This window comes from Nematostella vectensis, chromosome 2 (assembly GCF_932526225.1).
Source record: "Nematostella vectensis chromosome 2, jaNemVect1.1, whole genome shotgun sequence".
In the NCBI taxonomy this organism is placed as follows: domain Eukaryota; kingdom Metazoa; phylum Cnidaria; class Anthozoa; order Actiniaria; family Edwardsiidae; genus Nematostella; species Nematostella vectensis.
In genome coordinates, this window is record NC_064035.1 from 15,484,804 (window position 1) to 15,508,179 (window position 23,376).

Here is a 23,376-nt window from a genome sequence, read left to right on the forward strand (position 1 = left end):
TCTGCTTGGTTATTTTCCTATACGACACCTATGACGCCTCCCCTCCCCCCTTCAGCAATTCCTGTGTACGTGCCACGTGCAACCGTCCTTCCAACATTAGAAAGGCTCACTCCAATGTTAGAGGGGCTTCTATTACCCCTTCTTTCTAAAGGTCTTCCCTTAATCCTCTTTCTTAGATAGGCTTACTTCGGCCTTCATCCATCACAAGAAAGGCATAGAATGCCTCCCTAAACCCTTCCTTCCATGTTAGAGAAGTTTTCCCCAACCACCCTTCCTGTATCAGAGAGATCTCCCTCGGCACCCCTCAAGCAATAGAGAGGCCTCCCTCAACCCTCTCTAGTTATTAGATACGCCTCCCTCAACCATATCTCAAATATTAGAGAGGTAGAGACTTTTCAACCATATCTCGTTCTATGTAAGATCTGTTCCAGTTTGGAACTCACTGTCTCCATCATGCATTAACAATATATCAACTGTAACACAATTTCGTGCGGCCTTGCCTAGCGAGCTAATCCTGCAATGATCGTATGCTTTATTTATTTGTTTTTAATGTGTTTTTTTTTTTTATTTTTATTTTTTATTATTATTTATTTATTTAACGGTCGTCGTTTATTTAGCGGTCGTCGACCGCTCATTGCCGGATTAGCTTGCTAGGGGCAATTATCCTAATTAAAGATTAAAGATCTCTAGCATTTGAGATGCCACCCTAAACCCCCTTCAATTATCAGAGAGGCCACTCCAAACCATTTCTCAATATTAGAGAGGTCTCCCTGAACCCTCCCTCCAATATAAGAGGTCTTCCTCAACCACCCCTTCAACATTAGAGTGGCCTTTCTCCAGTAATAGAGGCCATACTCAACCCTCTCTCCAATATAAGAGAGGCCTTCCTTATTCCTTCTTCTCATATTAGCGGCTTCCGCATCTATCCCTCCAATAGAGGGTTTATTTCGAGAGTAAGCGACTGCATGTATCTGCTTGGTCTTCCTGTGCTTTTTTACATTGAGCATGCGCATTGCAATGCTATTGAAATTTCAAGATGGCGGATGGATCGGTGTGCGAAATTTAAACGTCAAAAATACAACCATGTACTAAAGGTAGAATATGTAGAAAATACACCGAACTGTGTTAAGAATACGCTTAGAATAAATTTACGCAGTTTGATTTGGTTCAGAGCTAGCAACAAAACATTTTGAAAATGGCGGATCACGATGAAATGGAAGACTTTGAGATCACAGATCAGGATCTTATGCATGCTGGTCTTGGGCTAGGATTCCGCCACCGAAAGTCCTCCAAGCGTGCGAAGGAAGAGGCGATTTATGGACTTTGGGCTGAACACGACTCTGATGACGAGGGAGGTTATGGCGGAGGAAGAAGAAAGAAAGACTACAGCCGGCCTCTCAGTTTTATCAGCGGTGGAATTGTGCAGAAAGGCAAGGATAAGAAGGAAGACGGAGAGGAGGAGAACGAAGAAAACCAAGGTATGTTCTAGAAAAACTTGTATTGTTTGAACTAAAGCTTATTTTGAATGTCACCTGTTATGTTTCGCGTGGTTTCTACTAAAAAAATACCTAGAGGTGAACCCTCATAAAAAAAACATACATTTGAGTTTTCGTCTCTTTGTGTCTAGACACCCGAGCAGGGAACGCATGCCCAATAACACTAGATACCCGGCAACTTTTATAATTTTGTAAAAACTAGCCATATGAATGTTATGTTTGTATTTCCTGTGAGTTAACTTGCGGTTTTATGTAAAAAAGATATGAATCATAATCACTTCAGAAATGATGTATGTAAAATACTTTAAGATTCTCATTCGGGAATTTTCCTCGCTATTTTCAGGCTTTCGGGTTAGTTGTGTTTTGAGAATCGCTCCTGTGAGGTTTTTTCGCTCAAAATGTTTCCAAGTGTCTACTCAAATTTCTTGTTCTGGTGTGCCCAGCCTTTGCAAATACACACAAATCTAAATAACAAATGCTTCGTGCATTAGAATCGACTTTAATTTCTTCACAATGCTACTTGGTTTTGGATAGATAAATAGATTATGAAAGTTGCTGGATAGCTAGTATTTGGGCATGTTTCCCGGCTCTTGTGTATCTAGACACTTTGATTTCTTTTGGCAGAAAGAGAGAGAGGTTTATTCCTGAAAACTGAAAGACAAGCATTATAGACTGGGGCAAAAAATGGCAAAGTTTAAATTGTAAGGTCGTGTTAACTACTTACTAACCGAGAGTGAGGTCATACCGGAAAATATCAAACTGAGGCTTTGGCGTATCGACCAATTGCAAGTTCGATGTTTGATATTTCCCTGTAAGACCGAATGGTCAAGGTTAGTAAGTTGTTTATTATATAGCTTTTTAAAATAAAAACGACAAGAAAACAAATCAACTTTCGCTTTCGTGCAAATATCGATAAGTTTATCAATCGATTTCAAAAAGGCGGGAAAACAAGAAACACTCGCACGCTGACTATTTCTTGACTATCGGTGGCGGCTCGTGATCTTATTGTTTTTCTTTTTGTCAAAATTTTCCTCTTCAATCACTTCAGGATAATAAAACTCTGACTCAAAGTGCTAGTCCTCTCCCATTATCGACTTTAAGACCTGTTTGTTTCTTGTTTTTGTTTTTGTTTTTTGGTGGCTTTGGTTTTTCAGTCGATTTTGTTTTAGCGAAATTTGTGCAATTGAACAAAGCAACACAAAAAAGCTCTCAAAATGTCCTGCTCCGAATACGGAAAAAGACGACCCGCTGATTAAACATTTCTGTTGCTTCTTGGTGTTAGAATTCGCTACTTGAATGTTCGCTGTCGCTCGTTTTGCAGTTTGAAGATGGCAAAAAAATGAAAAAACAGAAGATTGTGAGAAATTTTCGTAGGGCAATACGGAATTTCGTAATGCCCTCAGAGACGGGCAATATGGAATGTCACGACTACCAATAAGCCAATTGCAGCACCCGTACTATCGTAGCCATATAATAATAGTTTATATTTGCTTGATTTTTTGCATAGATGTTCCTTGCATAATATAAAACAAAATAAGCTTTAGTATTTTTTGGTAGATAATCTGTTCTTGAGATATTGCATATTGTAAGACTTTTGATTTGTCTGAAATTGCCCAATTTGGGCAAAATTGCTACTTTTTTTCATTATCTAAGGCAACTTTGCTCAATCATATCTCAAGAATGGATCATCTACCAAAAAATACTAAAGCTTATTTTGTTTTATATTATGCAAGGAACCTCTAGGCAAAATATAAACAAAATTTAAGCTAACACAACCTTACAATTTTAATTTTGCCATTTTTCGCTCTTGTCAGCATTAAAGCAATGAATCACAAGATTTTTAAGCACAGAATACATTGCATTTTGTTATTGTTATTTTGTTATTTAATTGATGGGCATGCAAGTTTGCTGCCCCAAAAGTCACTAGCTTTCTCAGCACAAGTTTCCTATTGTTATGGAAACACCTTCTGATGTTACTACTATATGATTGTTACTACTATATTTTTTATAAAGGAAGTAGTGAAGAAGAAGAAAGGGATACAAGGGACCCATACCGAAGCAAGAAGCTATTTAAAGGCCAAGGTTTACAGCAAACTAGCACAACGCATGCAGGTATGCAGACCACTTGGTCTATAGCAAACTTACAGTATGGATATGGCTCTAGCCAGAACTCTAAGACATGCCCTATTGAGATTACCCTATATTGTTCGAGGTTCAAGTTTTCATAAATAAGGACCTTTGATCTTGAGGATGTGCTACCTTTGTATGGTTACTGTACATCTGCATGTATGCCCACAATGCCCAAATATAGCATTCGTAAACACAACTTTTTATTATATGTCTCGACCATCTGCTTTACAACAAATGAATATTACTCATACTCCCTACACAGGTAGCCCGGTCATAACACAGGTAGCCCGGACACTACAGCCCAAACATTGGGACTCTCTTCCTTCAGAAAGAAAGCTAATTAATTTTCTACTTATCAATTAACTATTCATTCTTTCTTTTGACATTAGTCAATTTTTTTGGCAACTCAAATATGTTCTAGTGTATCATGGGCATCCTGATAGTACTGTTGGTTAGTGTAAAAATAAATTATATACCTACACATTGGATGATAGTAAATGGCCACTAATGTAGTTCTAGACTATTCTCACACTCTTTTCTTCTTAAAGGGACCCAAGTATTTTCTAAGAAAATACAGATGTCTGGAGGAAAGTAAGTACCTCTTGTATTTCTATTTGTAAATGCCAATCTCTTTTGAAAGTCCCAAATTATTCGACATATAAAGTGTTTTTAAGAGTCAGTAACTAGCCTTGATAATACCACATGAATCTTTGTGTGATTAAAAGAAAATAAACCCATTTCAGAAGAACTCATAGCAAATTTGAAATCATAAATAATTTCTCTGAGATGTACTAAGAGTCTGATGTATTGAAAGAAATGTAGAGTTGTGACTCGATGCATAAATTAGTTGTACATATGACTTCACGTCTGCGTGGTCGGACGTGTCCTACAGAGCTCCGTCAATTTCTACCAAAGACAATTGAAATCAAGTGAAAACACTACGAGAAATCATATTTTATTAAGCGGGAGGACATCGTTTTTTGGACCAAGTCTTGGCTACGACTAACGTAACTGATTTGGAAAGCATTTTTTACACGATTTTGAAGAGACTGTAGAGACCAAAGCCTTAGACGACATTTTCTACAGCTATATTGGGACTCCTGGTAAACCACAACCATTCTTGCCCTTGATGCTCTTATTTATTTATGCTCCTAGTCGTTACTGGACTCTTACGTGCGCTCATAATTGATTGCTTTACCTAAGTTTGTCAGTTTCTTTTAATACCTGTCTATTTAATTTTCCCGCCAAATACTTCTTGACTTGTTTGTATGCCCTGGTGATCAACAACGCTTTGTGAGCTGCCTCAGAAATATTGGCAAAATTAGGGAGTACCTTGACAAGAATTCCACAGAAATACTTATACATGCCTTTATCAGTTCAAAACTAGACTATTGCAATTCCCTCCTTTATGGATTACCTGACTACCAAATTCATAAATTACAACTTATTCAAAACACAGCTGCTCGTATTATCAGCTTAACAAAAAAGACTGAGCATGTTAACACCTATCCTGCAAGATCTCCACTGGTTACCAGTAAAGTACCGGATAATTTTTAAAGTTTTACTGACTGTTTTTAAATCTCTCAATGAAATGGCTCCACCATATATTAAAGATCTATGCAAGTACAAAACTCATTCCCGATCACTACGGTCTGCTTCTCAACAATACCTTCAGGTCAAACGGGGCAATTTGAAGACCTATGGTGACCGCGCTTTTTCGATTGCGGCTCCTAAACTATGGAATTAGTTGCCATTTCACTTAAGGACAATACAAAATCTAAATACTTTCAAGCAATGCCTTAAGACTCACCTTTTTAAAGAAGCATTTAATTTATAATTAGTTTAAAATTTATTTATTTTTAATTTCACTGTTAATTATACATTACATACATATATATTTTTTTTAATTATAATATCGATTTTTATAAATGTAACATTTCCTATTAGACACAATGTGTTTTCAGGGTGATTTTTAATTTTTAATTGTGTAATGTTTATTTAATTGATATATAATTGTAAAGTGCCTAGGGCAATTATTGATGAGGCGCTATATAAATGCAGATATTATTATTATTATTATTATTATAAATGTTCAGTCGACCAATCACTAAGCAATATTTCATAGGCTCAGTATGGTGTTACACTGTAAAACAATTTTATCTCCACCCATTGTTCCCTATATTTGTTTTCTTTTTGGTCAACTCTTTTTTGTAATTTCTTTTAGGCAATTTGGCCAGTGGGAAAAGTACACCAAGGGGTTTGGATTAAAGATGCTTCAGAAGGTAGAGTAAATTTTTATCTTTGTTATTTATACACAGTATTTCTCTTTTAATAATGTAACTCTTATTTATGTTTTAGCTTTATAAAGTAAAGGTCAGATGTTAAAGATAAGAATTGACTTCTGATCCCTAGAAATAAAGCTTATCCATGTTTTAAAATCTTTTCAGATGGGTTATGAGCCAGGAAAAGGCCTTGGAAAAGATGGGAAGGTATTATTTTTGTTATTCTATTCAAGACATTTGTACAGTATGTCTGTTTATACTACTATTTTGTGTTCTGTTACCTGACATGGTGGTGTATAGTTATATGTTATGTGTTTTGTTACCTGACATGGTGGTGTATAGTTATATGTTATGTGTTCTGTTACCTGACATGGTGGTGTATAGTTATATGTTATGTGTTCTGTTACGTGACATGGTGGTGTATAGTTATATGTTATGTGCTGACATGGTGGTGTATAGTTATATGTTATGTGTTCTGTTACCTGACATGGTGGTGTATAGTTATAGGTTATGTGTTCTGTTACCTGACATGGTGGTGTATAGTTATATGTTATGTGTTCTGTTACCTGACATGGTGGTGTATAGTTATAGGTTATAGTACTAATAGCCACTTTGCCTTGTAGGGTAGGGTGCAGCCTGTTGAAGCTTTTAAACGTGAAGGAAGAGGTGCATTGGGCTTGTACGGGTCAGAGAGAAAAGCTGAGAAGCAGGTACTATTGAGTGTTTTTTTTTTCAGTTTAAAACATTGTTTTTGTCAATCTTTTATTCAAACATATTTTCTGGTGTATTCTCAGTTTTATACAAATGATAAAAACTGAGACTGTGAGGTTATATATGCTAAACATTTTTCTTGTGTAACATAGATTAGCCACTTGATTTCCACTTTGTGCTGTCATGTTTTATGTTAGATGGACCAGGAATTTACTGAGGAAGAACTTGAGGAACAAAAATTCCAAGCACAACTTCATCAATGGAAGAAAACCACAAAAGTAAGTTTTCATAGGTGAAATGAATGTGTCTTACATTGTAAATACAGTGAAAGAATAAAAATAGATAAAAATTTAACTGTGAAATTGATGTTTTTAAGTAAGCTGTATTATCATCTTGATTTGAAGGGAGGAAAGTCCACTCCTAAGTACATCTACAAGACGGCAGATGAAGTCAAGGTATTGTGCACTGTGTGATCTGGATCAGGTTCATATGCCATAGGATTGATATGCTGTAATCTATTTGTACTATCTAGGCAACAGGTGGAAGTAAAAAAGGTCCATCAGTATCCCTCACACATAGTAAGATCAAGGTGAGGAACGATTGAAACTTTATTTTTTAATCAAACTTGTTTTCTCAGACGACAAAAATTTTCCAAGTAAGCTCATGAAATAAGGCTGAAAATTCCTTTTTAATTTTGATGGAACTTCATGTGTCATTGGAATTTGTGGCTTTAACCCCACCCAGTTTTCATATAAATAGAACAAGGCTGATCAAGGAAACATTCACTGAGACAAAATCTTGAAGTGTGCGTTTCAGCCTCTTGTTATTAGTGACTTGAATAGGAAAAATCAGTACAGAATATCAGGAACCAACAGGCACGGTATGGAATGGTGGCTTCTTTAGTATCTCCTGTGTTTATGCACAAGTTTTTCTCCAAATTTCTCACGCTCTGATTAGCTGAAAACTTAATGGTCAAGTAGCAGTCGATCAGAGACACAATACAAACTGTATCAAGTGCTCAAAAAAGAGCAAAAATTGTGTTACATTGAGCATTCTGGCTATGTGATCCTCTGTCCTGGCTCACAGAAAAACCTTTTAATTAAGCCTACATCAGGCACGCTATCATGCCTAAGGTGTCTGATGCATGGAGTAGATTTCGCGTCAATAAGTGATTCTCAACCCTAAATACAAAGGATGTGTTTTCCAGGTGGTTGATATGACAGGACCAGAGACAAAGATTCTGACCGGGTATGGCTCCCTGTCACAGCAGCATGCCAAACCGGACGAGATACCACCTACAACGTCAGGTACAATATTATTTCTAATAATATGTGTACACATGAAATCAGTTATTATAAGCCATGTATTTGAATGTAAGAACTACTGCTTTTTTCAGTATTCTAGAAACTCTCGCTGGCAATTTTCAACAGCTAAATTGCCATTTGGCTAGCATCATTCAAAATCCTTGAAGCAATTTCATTTCAGTAGCACTGAAATTGTTTCTAATTATGCTACCTCTCTGCTTAATGTGCCGACCATAAAAAAACACTACTATTGTAAGTATAATACATGGATGGTTTTCTTCTAGTTCAAGAAGAAGGTGCTGCCTTTAGCATGCCAGAGTTGGTGTATAACCTTGGCCTTCTTGTTGACATGGCAGAGGATGAAATACTTCAAACAGATCGACAGTAAGCCATTATCTATAGCTACATTATGAACTAACCCATCTGCATTACGTAATGAGTTCTCTGGCCAAGAAATGATGATGATATTTTAAAAGCTTATCTCTTGTTTAGACTGCAATTTGATCGAGACTTAGTTGTGAACTTGAAACATGAACAAGAAAGGCTTGACCAACAACTCAAACAGGAGGAAAAGCAGATCAACCGTCTAGTTGAAGTGATGCAAATAATTGATAGGTGAGTTGATTACATTCCCTTTTCCTGGGGGTTTGGAAGAACTACCCCACTGAAAGGTATGTACATGTATCCTGAAATGAACAAAATTTGAGAAGAACTATCAGTTACAGAAGGAGATATGAACTCCCCTGCTCAAAATCATGGGTACTGGCCTGACAAAAAACTAAAATTAAAGTACTGAGAACTAAAATCAAAAACACAAAAACAAAAATAAAAGACACACAACATTTTAAACCTGTCAACTTTCCTAGTCTAGGCTTGGAATCCTCTAATTTTGCTGCAGGTTTCCTCATATCTCATTTTAGCCAATAGCTTTTTTTTACAAAGCTATTGGCTTTAGGACAAAAATCTCCTGCTCCCTCCTCCCTTCATGGAAAAAAGTGACTGAAGGATGAGGCCTGAAAATACCAAGTTTGAAAATAAATATTTTTAATTCCCCTGTTTTTAAAGCAATCATCTAGTTGAAAAAAAAGGTCTTGAGGTTTACTGAGGCACTGAATGTTGTAAATGCTTTTCTTTTTAGGTGTAACACTCAATCCCTAGATACTAGCAAAGACCCACTATCTCTTGACACATGTGAAGAAGTCTTCAAATTGCTTCAAGAAAAGTACTATGAAGAATACAAAGTGGGTCAGACTCTTTATTTATCTTTCTTGAGATATGGGATTTTTGACATTTGATGTGTTTTGTCTATTCTAGATGTATGAGCTCGGATCTCTAGCAATACCCCTAGTCTTTCCCTTGGTAAGTTGTAAGGGTGAATTCTTATACCTTATTTTCTACCTTGATACTGTATGGTTTGTTGTGTAAAGTGTTCAGGCCCTAAACCAGAATAATCTGATTTCAAGGTTAGGTAGAGTAATCCAGATTATGTTTATTTAGAAGAAATGCCAGGTTATACAACTAGAGATCAAGAAATTTTTCCATTGCTGTCAAATATAATGGAGCCTCTGGAAACATCAGTGGTCTCAGGTCCACCAAGAATACTAATTTCCCAGTCTTAGTCAAGTGCTTTATTATTATTATACCAAGTGGTAAAGCCTTATCTATTTCCCTGTTTCCACAACGCCTTTGCAGTTTTCCTGCAGCTTGTCAGAATTCTTTCTATATTTACCATTTTCTCTTTTTTATCTGTGATGATAGTTGTTTTTCCTAATCCCTACTACCCCTGGCCATGGACCTGTTTATGTGACTGATATGTATATTTTTTCCAGGTGAAGCAGTACCTGCTTCAGTGGCGACCTTTGATTGATGGCAAGTATGGCCTGGATGTCATCTCCACATGGAAAAAACTTCTCCAGAGTGACAAACCGTCAGCTTTCACTCTCAGTCAGATGTCAAAGCAGGACACCAACAGGTTAGTGGCTTATTTTGTAAGCTGACTTTCACAAAGCCAGGCGTTGTCTTTTTTTTAAATTCCACACTAAACTATCCTGTTTAGAGGAACCTTTCGCTCGTAATTCAAATGTTATCATATGTAGCTGCTATTCTCATTCTGTCAACACTCTTTTTAAGATATCTCATTGAGCAGCACCAAGAGCTCTATCTTGGCGAGGTTTCCTTGAAGAGTTCCAAACATTGGAATGAGCATTGAACTGGGCAAATGCTTTCAATTCCCAGTATATCAATGTACATGCCTTTGATGTTTTGGAAATCTTCCACTTCAATAGGCTCAAAATTCTTCTTTAACAGAAGAATTGGAAGATTGTATTCTTAACAGAAGAATTGGAAGATTGTATTCTTAACAGAAGAATTGGAAGATTGTATTCTTAACAGAAGAATTGGAAGATTGTATTCTTAACAGAAGAATTGGAAGATTGTATTCTTAACAGAAGAATTGGAAGATTGTATTCTCAACAGAAGAATTGGAATATCATATTCTTAACAGTGTTACCTTATTGGGTAAATTTAAAGCTTTTTGTCATTAGGACATTGGAGTAGGAGTCTTTAGAGTGAAGTCCCTTTGTCTCTACTATATCATTCATTTTCTTTTTGAATCATGACTCTTTCTCTCTTGCAGCATGGATATCTATGAGCGGCTAATCTGGGAAGTATGGATGCCTTACTTGCGCACCGCTGTCAGGTGAATGTTCTACTCTTTGTTCAAGCTTTAATTCTTAAGTTAGTGCTATTTTATTATTTTTTTGTTGTTGCTATTTTATTTATTTTGTTCTACAACCTGAGCTTTTCGTGAATTGTGCAAATGAATGATAATAAAGGAGTACAGTATATGAGAAGTAACAACTGCTTATAAGGTTTGAAAGGCATGGGCTCTTGTTTTATAAAGTGTTTGCTTGTTAATAGTATCTTTTCACTGTAGCATCTGGAATTGTCGTGATTCCGACCCAATGATAGATCTTCTTGAGCATTGGTTACCAGTCCTTCCTCCATGGATCTTTGACAACATTCGTGATCAGCTGATCTTGCCGAGACTTCAGGTACAGTGGTGGATAAGTTACGTTTTGAAGTAAATTACTTCATGAGAAATTATTAATGAAAACATTTCAACTGCAGCAACGAGATGATTTGGATTAGATATTGAAAGATAAATGCTATAAATGACAATATAGTTAATGGAATATTTTTTCCCTGGTCACAGGGTGAGGTTGAAGTGTGGAACCCGTTGACAGATCCTGTTCCTATTCACACATGGATTCATCCTTGGCTACCGTTAATGGGTGAGGATATACCTTTTGAAAGGCCAAGTACAGCATTGCATTTTGTTTACATTTTTGGCTCCCATTTTTAGTTTCACCAAACGTTTTTATTGTGATGTTGTGAAAACAAACGCCTATAAGGTTGCACTCAGAGAACCCATGTTTCATAACTTGTGGTGCTTCATCAGAATTAGGTCTCTAAGGCTGTAGAATGTTTAACAGTCTATGTGCCTTAAAAACTTCACTGGGCTTTCAGAGACAATGATCCAGTCAATTATACACCTATTTCAAATAAGGTTGAAGTCGGAGAAACTGTGTATTGTAACCCGCAGTACTTCATGGGTATCAAGTAAACAAGCAAATATACGTAAATCTAATACAAATCCTGGTTTCCGAAGCTGTGGAATTCTTGTTTACAATCTTATGAGCATTCATATAGCTTTCAGATACAAGGATTCCGCCGTTTATACGCTTCCAATGAGGCATCGCGGGTTACGACACATTTGTTCTCGAGTGAAACCTTATTTGAGATAAGAGTATGTTACAGAATAAACTACTGTGGGTTACGCCACATGTTTTTTCTAGTGCAACCTTTCTTGAAATAGGTGTACAAATGCAGACAAAAAAGCATTTTGCATTCATTGGATATCAAATGGGAAGTAAAATGACAACATTCTGTAATGGTACACTTCTGGATGCTGATTCTGCTGAGCCTGATCTTCATCTTATTCTGACAGGCCAGCGACTGGAACCCCTATTTGCGCCAATTAGATTCAAGCTGTCGTCTGCTCTTACAAATTGGCACCCATCCGACCCGTCAGCTAAGATGATCTTGCAGCCTTGGAGAAATGTAAGGGTCCGATAACAAATAGTTTAGCTATGGAATGAAAAAGACAGCGTTTGCCTGTTGTTCTAGCAGTACAACTAAGGAAGGGAAGCTTCTTTGTGTCATAGCCGATTTTCTCAGGTCACCATATCTTCTCACTTTCCTGACTTGTTTTCTTGGCAATTTTAAGGTGTTTTCGAAAGGGTTTATGGATGCATTTGTCCTTCGATCCATCTTCCCCAAGCTGTCCCAATGCCTGGCGGAGTTTGTTATCAACCCACATCAACAACACCTAGGTAAGGACTCCAAGGAAGAAGTGACACGTCTTACCCAACCCTTCACGCTGTCCCTTAAAAATGTAAACTTTTCTTCCTTTTCCATACTGGTCCAAAACAGATATTCAACAAGAGTAGGCGGTCGCGAATCGTGGGGCTATGTTAAGTCTTCCTGTTAAGTGTTAGAACTGGCGCAAGCAGAATATTGTTCTTGTTGCTTGTTTATGTACGACGCTACCTTTACTGTAGTTGATAAATTCTTTGTCCTTTATTGCTTTCAGAGCCGTTCCACTGGGTGATGTCATGGAAGGAAATCATACCTTTGCAACACTTTGTTAGTCTTCTTGACAAACACTTCTTTCCCAAGTGGTCCCAAGTACGTAGACATGGTATTGTGTTTGGCAAGTGAGGGTTAATATTTAAAAGACCCAGTGTCTACCCCACTCAAACCACAGGGACAAGAAGGGGAAGAGACACAGACGAGGGCTGATCACGTGACAGCCAACCCTTCTTGCCCCTGGGATATGATAGAGGTGGACTCTGGTCCCCGACGATGAATTTGATGATGGTAATATGAGGTGAATATTTTCTATCAATTTCTCAATTTGATGTTTTTCGTAGGTGCTGCGTTCTTGGCTTTCCAGTAACCCAAACTACGATGAAGTCACCAAATGGTGAGCATTTCTACCTCATTTGATATGCCTGAGCCTCTAAGCTTTAAAACAGCCCAAATATCGGCTAGCATTGCTGATACAGCCTTGCTATGGTGAAGAAATGTTGGCAAACTACCTCACATCCCAACATGTACAAACACACAGCAATACCACAGCCTTGCTATGGTGAAGGAATGCTGGCAAGCTACCGCACATCCCAACATGTACAAACACACAGCAATACCACAGCCTTGCTCAGGTGAAGAAATGCTGGCAAGCTACCTCACATCCCAACATGTACAAACACACAGCAATACCACAGCCTTGCTCGGGTGAAGAAATGCTGGCAAGCTACCGCACATCCCAACATGTACAAACACACAGCAATACCACAGCCTTGCTTGGGTGAAGAAATGCAAACTACCTCACATCCCAACATGTACAAACACACCTGCAATACCACAGCCTTGCTCGGGTGAAGAAATGCTGGCAAGCTACCTCAGATCCCAACATGTACAAACACACAGCAATACCACAGCCTTGCTCGGGTGAAGAAATGCAAAATACCTCACATCCCAACATGTACAAACACACAGCAATACCACAGCCTTGCTCGGGTGAAGAAATGCTGGCAAGCTACCGCACATCCCAACATGTACAAACACACAGCAATACCACAGCCTTGCTTGGGTGAAGAAATGCAAACTACCTCACATCCCAACATGTACAAACACACCTGCAATACCACAGCCTTGCTCGGGTGAAGAAATGCAAACTACCTCACATCCCAACGTACAAACACACAGCAATACCACAGCCTTGCTCGGGTGAAGAAATGCAAAATACCTTACATCCCAACGTACAAACACACAGCAATACCACAGCCTTGCTCGGGTGAAGAAATGCAAACTCCCTCACATCCCAACATGTACAAACACACAGCAATACCACAGCCTTGCTCGGGTGAAGAAATGCAAAATACCTCACATCCCAACGTACAAACACACCTGCAATACCACAGCCTTGCTCGGGTGAATAAATGCAAACTACCTCACATCCCAACGTACAAACACACCTGCAATACCACAGCCTTGCTCGGGTGAAGAAATGCAAAATACCTCACATCCCAACGTACAAACACACCTGCAATACCACAGCCTTGCTCGGGTGAAGAAATGCTGGCAAGCTACGTCACATCCCAACATGTACAAACACACAGCAATACCACAGCCTTGCTCGGGTGAAGAAATGCAAACTCCCTCACATCCCAACGTACAAACACACCTGCAATACCACAGCCTTGCTCGGGTGAAGAAATGCAAACTCCCTCACATCCCAACATGTACAAACACACAGCAATACCACAGCCTTGCTCGGGTGAAGAAATGCAAAATACCTCACATCCCAACATGTACAAACACACAGCAATACCACAGCCTTGCTCGGGTGAATAAATGCAAAATACCTCACATCCCAACATGTACAAACACACAGCAATACCACAGCCTTGCTCGGGTGAAGAAATGCAAAATACCTCACATCCCAACATGTACAAACACACAGCAATACCACAGCCTTGCTCGGGTGAATAAATGCAAAATACCTCACATCCCAACGTACAAACACACAGCAATACCACAGCCTTGCTCGGGTGAATAAATGCAAAATACCTCACATCCCAACATGTACAAACACACAGCAATACCACAGCCTTGCTCGGGTGAATAAATGCAAAATACCTCACATCCCAACGTACAAACACACAGCAATACCACAGCCTTGCTTGGGTGAAGAAATGCAAACTACCGCACATCCCAACATGTACAAACACACAGCAATACCACAGCCTTGCTCGGGTGACGAAATGCTGGCAAGCTACCTCAGATCCCAACATGTACAAACACACCTGCAATACCACAGCCTTGCTCGGGTGAATAAATGCAAAATACCTCACATCCCAACATGTACAAACACACAGCAATACCACAGCCTTGCTCGGGTGAAGAAATGCAAACTACCTCACATCCCAACATGTACAAACACACCTGCAATACCACAGCCTTGCTCGGGTGAAGAAATGCAAACTCCCTCACATCCCAACATGTACAAACACACCTGCAATACCACAGCCTTGCTCGGGTGAATAAATGCAAAATACCTCACATCCCAACGTACAAACACACCTGCAATACCACAGCCTTGCTCGGGTGAAGAAATGCAAACTACCTCACATCCCAACATGTACAAACACACAGCAATACCACAGCCTTACTCGGGTGAAGAAATGCAAACTCCCTCACATCCCAACATGTACAAACACACAGCAATACCACAGCCTTGCTCGGGTGAATAAATGCAAAATACCTCACATCCCAACGTACAAACACACAGCAATACCACAGCCTTGCTCGGGTGAAGAAATGCAAACTACCACACATCCCAACATGTACAAACACACAGCAATACCACAGCCTTGCTCGGGTGAAGAAATGCAAAATACCTCACATCCCAACATGTACAAACACACAGCAATACCACAGCCTTGCTCGGGTGAATAAATGCAAAATACCTCACATCCCAACATGTATTAACACACCAGCAATACCACAGCCTTGCTCGGGTGAAGAAATGCAAACTACCTCACATCCCAACATGTACAAACACACCTGCAATACCACAGCCTTGCTCGGGTGAAGAAATGCAAACTACCTCACATCCCAACATGTACAAACACACCTGCAATACCACAGCCTTGCTATGGTGAAGAAATGCAAAATACCTCACATCCCAACATGTACAAACACACAGCAATACCACAGCCTTGCTCGGGTGAAGAAATGCAAAATACCTCACATCCCAACATGTACAAACACACAGCAATACCACAGCCTTGCTCGGGTGAAGAAATGCAAACTACCACACATCCCAACATGTACAAACACACAGCAATACCACAGCCTTGCTCGGGTGAAGAAATGCAAAATACCTCACATCCCAACATGTACAAACACACAGCAATACCACAGCCTTGCTCGGGTGAATAAATGCAAAATACCTCACATCCCAACATGTACAAACACACAGCAATACCACAGCCTTGCTCGGGTGAATAAATGCAAACTACCTCACATCCCAACATGTACAAACACACAGCAATACCACAGCCTTGCTCGGGTGAAGAAATGCAAACTACCTCACATCCCAACATGTACAAACACACAGCAATACCACAGCCTTGCTCGGGTGAAGAAATGCAAAATACCTCACATCCCAACATGTATTAACACACCAGCAATACCACAGCCTTGCTCGGGTGAAGAAATGCAAACTACCACACATCCCAACATGTACAAACACACAGCAATACCACAGCCTTGCTCGGGTGAATAAATGCAAAATACCTCACATCCCAACATGTACAAACACACCTGCAATACCACAGCCTTGCTCGGGTGAATAAATGCAAAATACCTCACATCCCAACGTACAAACACACAGCAATACCACAGCCTTGCTATGGTGAAGAAATGCAAAATACCTCACATCCCAACATGTACAAACACACCGCAATACCACAGCCTTGCTCGGGTGAATAAATGCAAAATACCTCACATCCCAACGTACAAACACACATCAATACCACAGCCTTGCTTGGGTGAAGAAATGCAAAATACCTCACATCCCAACGTACAAACACACATCAATACCACAGCCTTGCTTGGGTGAAGAAATGCAAAATACCTCACATCCCAACATGTACAAACACACAGCAATACCACAGCCTTGCTATGGTGAATAAATGCAAAATACCTCACATCCCAACATGTACAAACACACAGCAATACCACAGCCTTGCTATGGTGAAGAAATGCAAAATACCTCACATCCCAACATGTACAAACACACCTGCAATACCACAGCCTTGCTCGGGTGAATAAATGCAAAATACCTCACATCCCAACGTACAAACACACATCAATACCACAGCCTTGCTTGGGTGAAGAAATGCAAAATACCTCACATCCCAACGTACAAACACACATCAATACCACAGCCTTGCTTGGGTGAAGAAATGCAAAATACCTCACATCCCAACATGTACAAACACACAGCAATACCACAGCCTTGCTATGGTGAATAAATGCAAAATACCTCACATCCCAACATGTACAAACACACAGCAATACCACAGCCTTGCTCGGGTGAAGAAATGCAAACTACCTCACATCCCAACATGTACAAACACACCTGCAATACCACAGCCTTGCTCGGGTGAATAAATGCAAAATACCTCACATCCCAACGTACAAACACACAGCAATACCACAGCCTTGCTCGGGTGAAGAAATGCAAAATACCACACATCCCAACATGTACAAACACACAGCAATACCACAGCCTTGCTCGGGTGAATAAATGCAAAATACCTCACATCCCAACGTACAAACACACAGCAATACCACAGCCTTGCTCGGGTGAAGAAATGCAAACTACCACACATCCCAACATGTACAAACACACAGCAATACCACAGCCTTGCTCGGGTGAATAAATGCAAAATACCTCACATCCCAACATGTACAAACACACCTGCAATACCACAGCCTTGCTCGGGTGAATAAATGCAAAATACCTCACATCCCAACGTACAAACACACAGCAATACCACAGCCTTGCTATGGTGAAGAAATGCAAAATACCTCACATCCCAACGTACAAACACACAGCAATACCACAGCCTTGCTCGGGTGAAGAAATGCAAACTACCACACATCCCAACATGTACAAACACACAGCAATACCACAGCCTTGCTCGGGTGAATAAATGCAAAATACCTCACATCCCAACGTACAAACACACAGCAATACCACAGCCTTGCTCGGGTGAAGAAATGCAAACTACCACACATCCCAACATGTACAAACACACAGCAATACCACAGCCTTGCTCGGGTGAATAAATGCAAAATACCTCACATCCCAACATGTACAAACACACAGCAATACCACAGCCTTGCTCGGGTGAATAAATGCAAAATACCTCACATCCCAACATGTACAAACACACAGCAATACCACAGCCTTGCTCGGGTGAATAAATGCAAAATACCTCACATCCCAACATGTACAAACACACAGCAATACCACAGCCTTGCTCGGGTGAATAAATGCAAAATACCTCACATCCCAACATGTACAAACACACAGCAATACCAGTGCTGCTTGCGCAGAGCCTTATAATGCAGCCTTTAGATCAGATTCATAACTAGCTGGGGAAGAGACAAAACGTTGTCAACAAGTTGGCTATCAGTTGGCTATTGGCAATCGTGTTTGTGCCTATACTAACCGAGCTTGCCTTACTTGTAGAATGTTTATTTCTGATAGTGTACAATCATAACCAGCTGGGTAAGAGAACTCGGGGCAAAGCCTGGTTTATAAGTAGATATATCATTAGCTATCGGGTTTGTGTCTATAGTAACAGAGCTTGCCTCATTTTTTTATGTTTTTTTTTCGTACAATCGAAGCAGCTGGGAAAGTGAACTCGGTTAACAAGTAGATATATCATTATGGCTGTCGGGTTTGTGTCGATAGTAACCGAGCTCGCCTCACTTGTTAATTATTTGTTTCTGACAGTGTACAAGCATGTGCCAACGGTAACTGAAAAATTATAGTCTCTGGCGTTCTTAGGGGTTTCCTGTGCGCGTATGTGGATGGGAGCTCTGGGTCTGGTATGAACTCCCACTCTGCTTACTTCTCACCAAAGGAACCCCAGAGTGCCAGTGACTGGGTGAACTTGTGAAGATACTGGATCTAACCCGAGGGCTCTCCTCCACAGGTACATGGGCTGGAAGTCTATGTTCAAGGATGAGCTACTAAACAACGTGACCATAAAAGGTAGGTTGGGGATGCGATTAAAGTGTAATTTGAGAGTCGAACCAGAAAGCATTATCTTTAGATCGGGTTGGTAAATGTAATACAAAAATGTGTCTACAATTGTTTATTTCGGAATTCATATTTTGTCTTCCAATATTTAATGAAACTACTACAGTGTGGCAAAGGTGTGGCTTACTTTGGCTCTTTGAAGAAACTCTGTCATTAGTTTTCTGTGGGCTACGGTTTTCTCAACAATCCGACATTAGAGTATATACGGAAGCAAGCTTAAACAATCCTTCATAAATCTCTTTAGTTCACTTCATCATTAGCCTTGGTCATCCGATATATTGGGAAAATCATAGGGTCTCGAATCTTAGCGTTGCCCAAACGATTTTTTTAAACACTACGCGCAAAACTAGATTCTCAGCAGATGATGTAGCCCCTTTAGGACTTGTGCCTCGTGTATTGTGATTAACGATGACTAATCGGAGACGTCTTCTTTTTATTTCAGCTCAGTTCAATCGAGCTCTTGACCTGATGAACCAAGCGGTAGCGTCACCTGGTGGGTACCTGCAACCTGGAGCCAAAGAACACATCGCGTACCTCACGAGTACAGAACGACGGTAGGTACCCAGTTAAGGAACACATCGCGTACCTCAAAAGTACAAAACGATGGTACAATAGATACAATCCAAAGAACACATCGCGTACCTCACAAGTACAGAACGATGGTACAGTAGATACCATCTTAAAGAACACATAGCGTACCTCACAAGTACAGAACGATGGTACAGTAGATACCATCCTAAGCACACATCGCGTACCTCACAAGTACAGAACGATGGTACAATAGATACAATCCAAAGAACACATCGCGTACCTCACAAGTACAGAACGATGGTACAGTAGATACAATCCAAAGAACACATCGCGTACCTCACAAGTACAGAACGATGGTACAGTAGATACCATCTTAAAGAACACATCGCGTACCTCACAAGTACAGAACGATGGTATAGTAGATACCATCTTAAAGAACACATCGCGTACCTCACAAGTACAGAACGATGGTACAGAAGATACCATCTTAAAGAACACATCGCGTACCTCACAAGTACAGAACGATGGTACAGTAGATACCATCCTAAGGAACACATCGCGTACCTCACAAGTACAGAACGATGGTACAGAAGATACCATCTTAAAGAACACATCGCGTACCTCACAAGTACAGAACGATGGTACAGAAGATACCATCTTAAAGGACACATCGCGTACCTCACAAGTACAGAACGATGGTACAGTAGATACCATCCTAAGGAACACATCGCGTACCTCACAAGTACAGAACGAAAGTAGGTACCCTCCTAAGCGCACATTTCGAAAAAAAAGCTGCAAATATTTGCAATAAGGCTTTAAACCAGCTTCAGCCTGCCTAGCCTCGCTATAGCGCTCATTCATTCAAACATCTGGAAAAAGGCGCATTGTCTCAAAGACCCCCCCACCCACCCACAAATAAAAACCTCCTTGCGCTTACTGATTTCACAAATTTTTGTAATTGTGTTAACAGACGCGACGCCGAGGTCGCCGCACTCGCTGCCGCGGCTGAGAAACAAAAGGTAATCTATCCGTCGCATTTCCAATCGTAACACCCATTAACGATGGGAGAGGGTTTGGAAATTTTAATTCTGCTGTCGTCACACCACCAACCACAGATACCACAACACTGGAACAGGCAGGAGCTCTGCTAAACTAGAAATTGCGACTAGAATGGCGTGGATTCCTGGTAACAGTTCATTGATCAGATTCTTTGTTATGTGATTTTAGGTGGAGACGGCTAGGGCCCAAGCATCTGCGCAAAATATACCGTCTAATTTTAAAGATCTTATCCAGAAAATGGTAAGATGACTCCTCGTGAGTAGTAGTAGTCATTAGCGAGGTCGGTGTCGTGTTGTAAGGGACTGAGAGGAAAGCTTGGTCCATATATCCTGCACCACTCCCCTCAAACACGAAATTTATTCCTCGATAGAACACCTAGTCAATTGTTTGTAGTGCCGATTCTAAACCTCCCGAATGACAACATACCCAGAAAAACTCAGCCCGGGCATTCCCCAGTAATTCTACAAAACCATTATCTGGAAGATATACACGTGTTTGTAATTTCATTTAGGCTGAAGAAAACAACATCGTGTTCACACCAAATCGTCGACAAGATGGCAAGATGATTTATAACCTGGGCAAACTCTCCATTTACATCGAACGGGGCGTGGTCTACACATTGGTGCAGGGCACGTGGAGTCCCGTCTCAGTACAGGAGCTCATTATGATGGCGAAATAGGCAGGTGCCTATCATAACTCGGGGCGTGGTGTGCAATTGGTCCAGGGCGTGGTCACAGGAGCACATTATGATGGCGAAATAGACAGGTGCCTATCAACACTCCGGGCGTGGTCTACACATTGGTCCAGGGCGTGGTCAGAGGAGCACATTATGATGGCGAAATAGACAGGTGCCAATCAACACTCGGGGCGTTGTCTAGACATTTGTCCAGGGCGTGGTCAGAGGAGCACATTATGATGGCGAAATAGACAGGTGCCTATCAACACTCGGGGCGTGGTCTAGACATTTGTCCAGGGCGTGGTCAGAGGAGCACATTATGATGGCGAAATAGACAGGTGCCTATCAACACTCGGGGCGTGGTCTAGACATTTGCCCAGGGCGTGGTCAGAGGAGCACATTATGATGGCGAAATAGACAGGCGCCTATCAACACTCGGGGCGTGGTCTAGATATTTGTCCAGGGCGCGAGCTCGTGTCTTAGTTGGAGGAGTGGAGCTTAATCCTGCAAACGGCTTGTTGTCTTGGTAAAGAGAGAGATGCAAAGGCTCACGTTTGGCTGCGGCTGCTGTATTTTCTGTGGTGTGATGGAACAGTAGAACTAAAGCGTCAAATACGGAATATTCATCTCTATGCTTTTTGATATTCAAACCTAACCAATCGAAAAACAGACGCAATAATTCATACAAAACTCCTAAGACCACTTTTTGTAAATACTTATATAAAATCTTCAATAAACCATATAAAAAATAGGATAGTTTTATTTTTCCCAAAAATCCACAATAGTAGATATAGTTATGATAGGTAAAGTGAGAGTTCGAAATTACTGACATAAGCCGGTCGAAAAAAGATTATTCTCAGCTTGTGGGGAAAAAAGTATATGGGTATTTACTAGAGAAGGGCGGATAACTTTTATTGTTCCTGATTATCTGCGGGCTGGCTGGTTTCGAGGTTAGACGAGGTGCTTTCAAGGCGTAAGGTGAAGGTGTTGTCTTCCTCCACGTGGAGGTTGTTCAACATCAAGTTTAATTCCGCGCTGTGTTCGGCTGCACTTGATCTTCTGCTTGACATACTGGTCGAGGCTGACTGACGACTTTTCGTCCCTTTCGAGGTTGAGCTCTTTGTGCTGTGTACATCCGAATCCTGAGTCTTTACACTACCGAGGCTGTGCGATGAAGATTTGCTTTTAGAGGACTTCTTGTTGAACAGTTTCTTAAAGATGCTACTTTTTCGTGAAGGCTTCTGCAGGGATGATGATGACTGGATGGAAACGTTGTCGTAGTCTACGGTATCATCGACGAATTCCCTGTGAACGATGACTTCCTCTTGTGAGCCTTTCCCCTCGCTTTTATCCTGGGTCTGTTCAACACTGTCCTTTCCTGGAAATGTTGAGTCTATTTCTTGGTCTTCGGACCCTTTGGGCTCTTCTTTCTCGTTTGTTTCTTCCTCTGAGTTTTCCTCTGTCACAGAGTTTTGCTAGAAATAGCAATATTTTCAAATATGTTTTTGGTAAGATAAATGCCAAGGGAATAAAAGCTAATACAATCAACATTTAAATTGTGAGCGGGGAAGTAAAAATCTGTAAAGGGTTTGAAAGGGAGTCTAAATGAAAGTTTGAACAGTTTTTCGTGTTCTCACTAGGCGTGAACAAAAAGTGGTTTACGATTCTCCCAGGAGCACAGAGCAAGCACTAGCGGGCGCATAATTTTGACTCACCTTGACAATGTGCTTTTCTCGTTTGATCGCAAATATTGTGTAAGATAAGCCAAATAGCATCAGTAGCGCAAAAACTACCGCAAGTTCCGTCGCGTATGTATTGAACCACGGCGCCACATGACGTGGCCTGCAGGCTAGTAGCCTACATATAGCACTATCGCTCCTTAAACAATAGTGCTCTGTCATCGTCTGTGAATCATCCGAAATCGTGTTGCAATAATTTCTTTTTTTCTCTTCATTTTTTGCTAGTAACCATTGTCGAAGAGCAAGATAGGAAAGTGATGTAGTAAAGCATTGATGACGTAATTAATGCTGATAATTTGACAGCTTTCGCGCGAGATTAGATTGGCAACCGCAAGCGCGCGCGTACCAATTGACCAATAAGGTTTATTTGTCTGCGCGCGAAAAAAGCCGTCATGGTTCGTTCCGTTTCGTGAGAACTCGGTTTTGAAGCTAGCCTGTGTATCAAGCGCAAAAGTAGAGGGGAGGTGGCCAAGCACGAG

The 23,376-nt window shown here is 40.5% G+C and overlaps 2 protein-coding genes across 5 annotated transcripts; one reads left to right on the plus strand and one right to left on the minus strand.

Moving 5' to 3' along the window:
* The first annotated feature begins 1,010 nt into the window (after window positions 1–1,010).
* Window positions 1,011–21,909, plus strand: LOC5521869 (tuftelin-interacting protein 11). 3 transcript variants are annotated; one of them, XR_007307023.1, is made up of 28 exons: window positions 1,011–1,478; window positions 3,510–3,608; window positions 4,175–4,217; window positions 5,851–5,908; window positions 6,074–6,115; window positions 6,532–6,618; window positions 6,817–6,897; window positions 7,024–7,074; window positions 7,152–7,208; window positions 7,827–7,926; window positions 8,208–8,307; window positions 8,416–8,538; window positions 9,062–9,164; window positions 9,238–9,282; window positions 9,753–9,895; window positions 10,559–10,621; window positions 10,859–10,976; window positions 11,138–11,216; window positions 11,933–12,045; window positions 12,212–12,317; window positions 12,578–12,672; window positions 12,918–12,970; window positions 18,786–18,844; window positions 19,335–19,446; window positions 20,394–20,442; window positions 20,651–20,722; window positions 20,994–21,413; window positions 21,580–21,909. XR_007307023.1 is itself a non-coding variant. In XM_048723825.1 (27 exons), the coding sequence occupies exons 1-27, from the start codon at window positions 1,196–1,198 to the stop codon at window positions 21,159–21,161; spliced, it is 2,502 nt and encodes an 833-aa protein (XP_048579782.1). In that variant the 5' UTR covers window positions 1,011–1,195; the 3' UTR covers window positions 21,162–21,909. The 3 variants fall into 3 exon arrangements, 2 of the variants coding, with proteins under 2 accessions (XP_048579782.1, XP_048579783.1); XM_048723825.1 differs by having other exon boundaries at window positions 20,994–21,909; XM_048723826.1 differs by lacking the exons at window positions 18,786–18,844; window positions 19,335–19,446; window positions 20,394–20,442; ... (1 more) ...; window positions 20,994–21,413; window positions 21,580–21,909 and adding an exon at window positions 18,638–18,779.
* On the minus strand, window positions 21,901–23,183 carry LOC116604508. 2 transcript variants are annotated; one of them, XM_032366993.2, is made up of 2 exons: window positions 22,874–23,183; window positions 21,901–22,630 (listed from the first exon to the last, which is right to left on the minus strand). In XM_032366993.2, exons 1-2 carry the CDS (start codon window positions 23,057–23,059, stop codon window positions 22,070–22,072), a joined length of 747 nt encoding a protein of 248 aa, XP_032222884.1. In that variant the 5' UTR covers window positions 23,060–23,183; the 3' UTR covers window positions 21,901–22,069. The 2 variants fall into 2 exon arrangements, with proteins under 2 accessions (XP_032222884.1, XP_032222883.1); XM_032366992.2 differs by having other exon boundaries at window positions 21,901–22,633; window positions 22,874–23,182.
* Window positions 23,184–23,376: the final 193 nt, after the last annotated feature.

Bases quoted from the DNA above. Each gene is read 5' to 3' on its own strand.
- LOC5521869 (XM_048723825.1), top strand. From the start codon at position 1,196: ATGGCGGATCACGATGAAATGGAAGACTTTGAGATCACAGATCAGGAT. The intron at 6,898-7,023 runs GTAAGTTTTCAT...CTTGATTTGAAG, and splicing joins AATGGAAGAAAACCACAAAA to GGAGGAAAGTCCACTCCTAA. The intron at 10,977-11,137 runs GTACAGTGGTGG...CCCTGGTCACAG, and splicing joins TGATCTTGCCGAGACTTCAG to GGTGAGGTTGAAGTGTGGAA.
- LOC116604508 (XM_032366992.2), bottom strand. From the start codon at position 23,059: ATGACAGAGCACTATTGTTTAAGGAGCGATAGTGCTATATGTAGGCTA. The intron at 22,634-22,873 runs GTGAGTCAAAAT...TGCTATTTCTAG, and splicing joins GAGAAAAGCACATTGTCAAG to CAAAACTCTGTGACAGAGGA.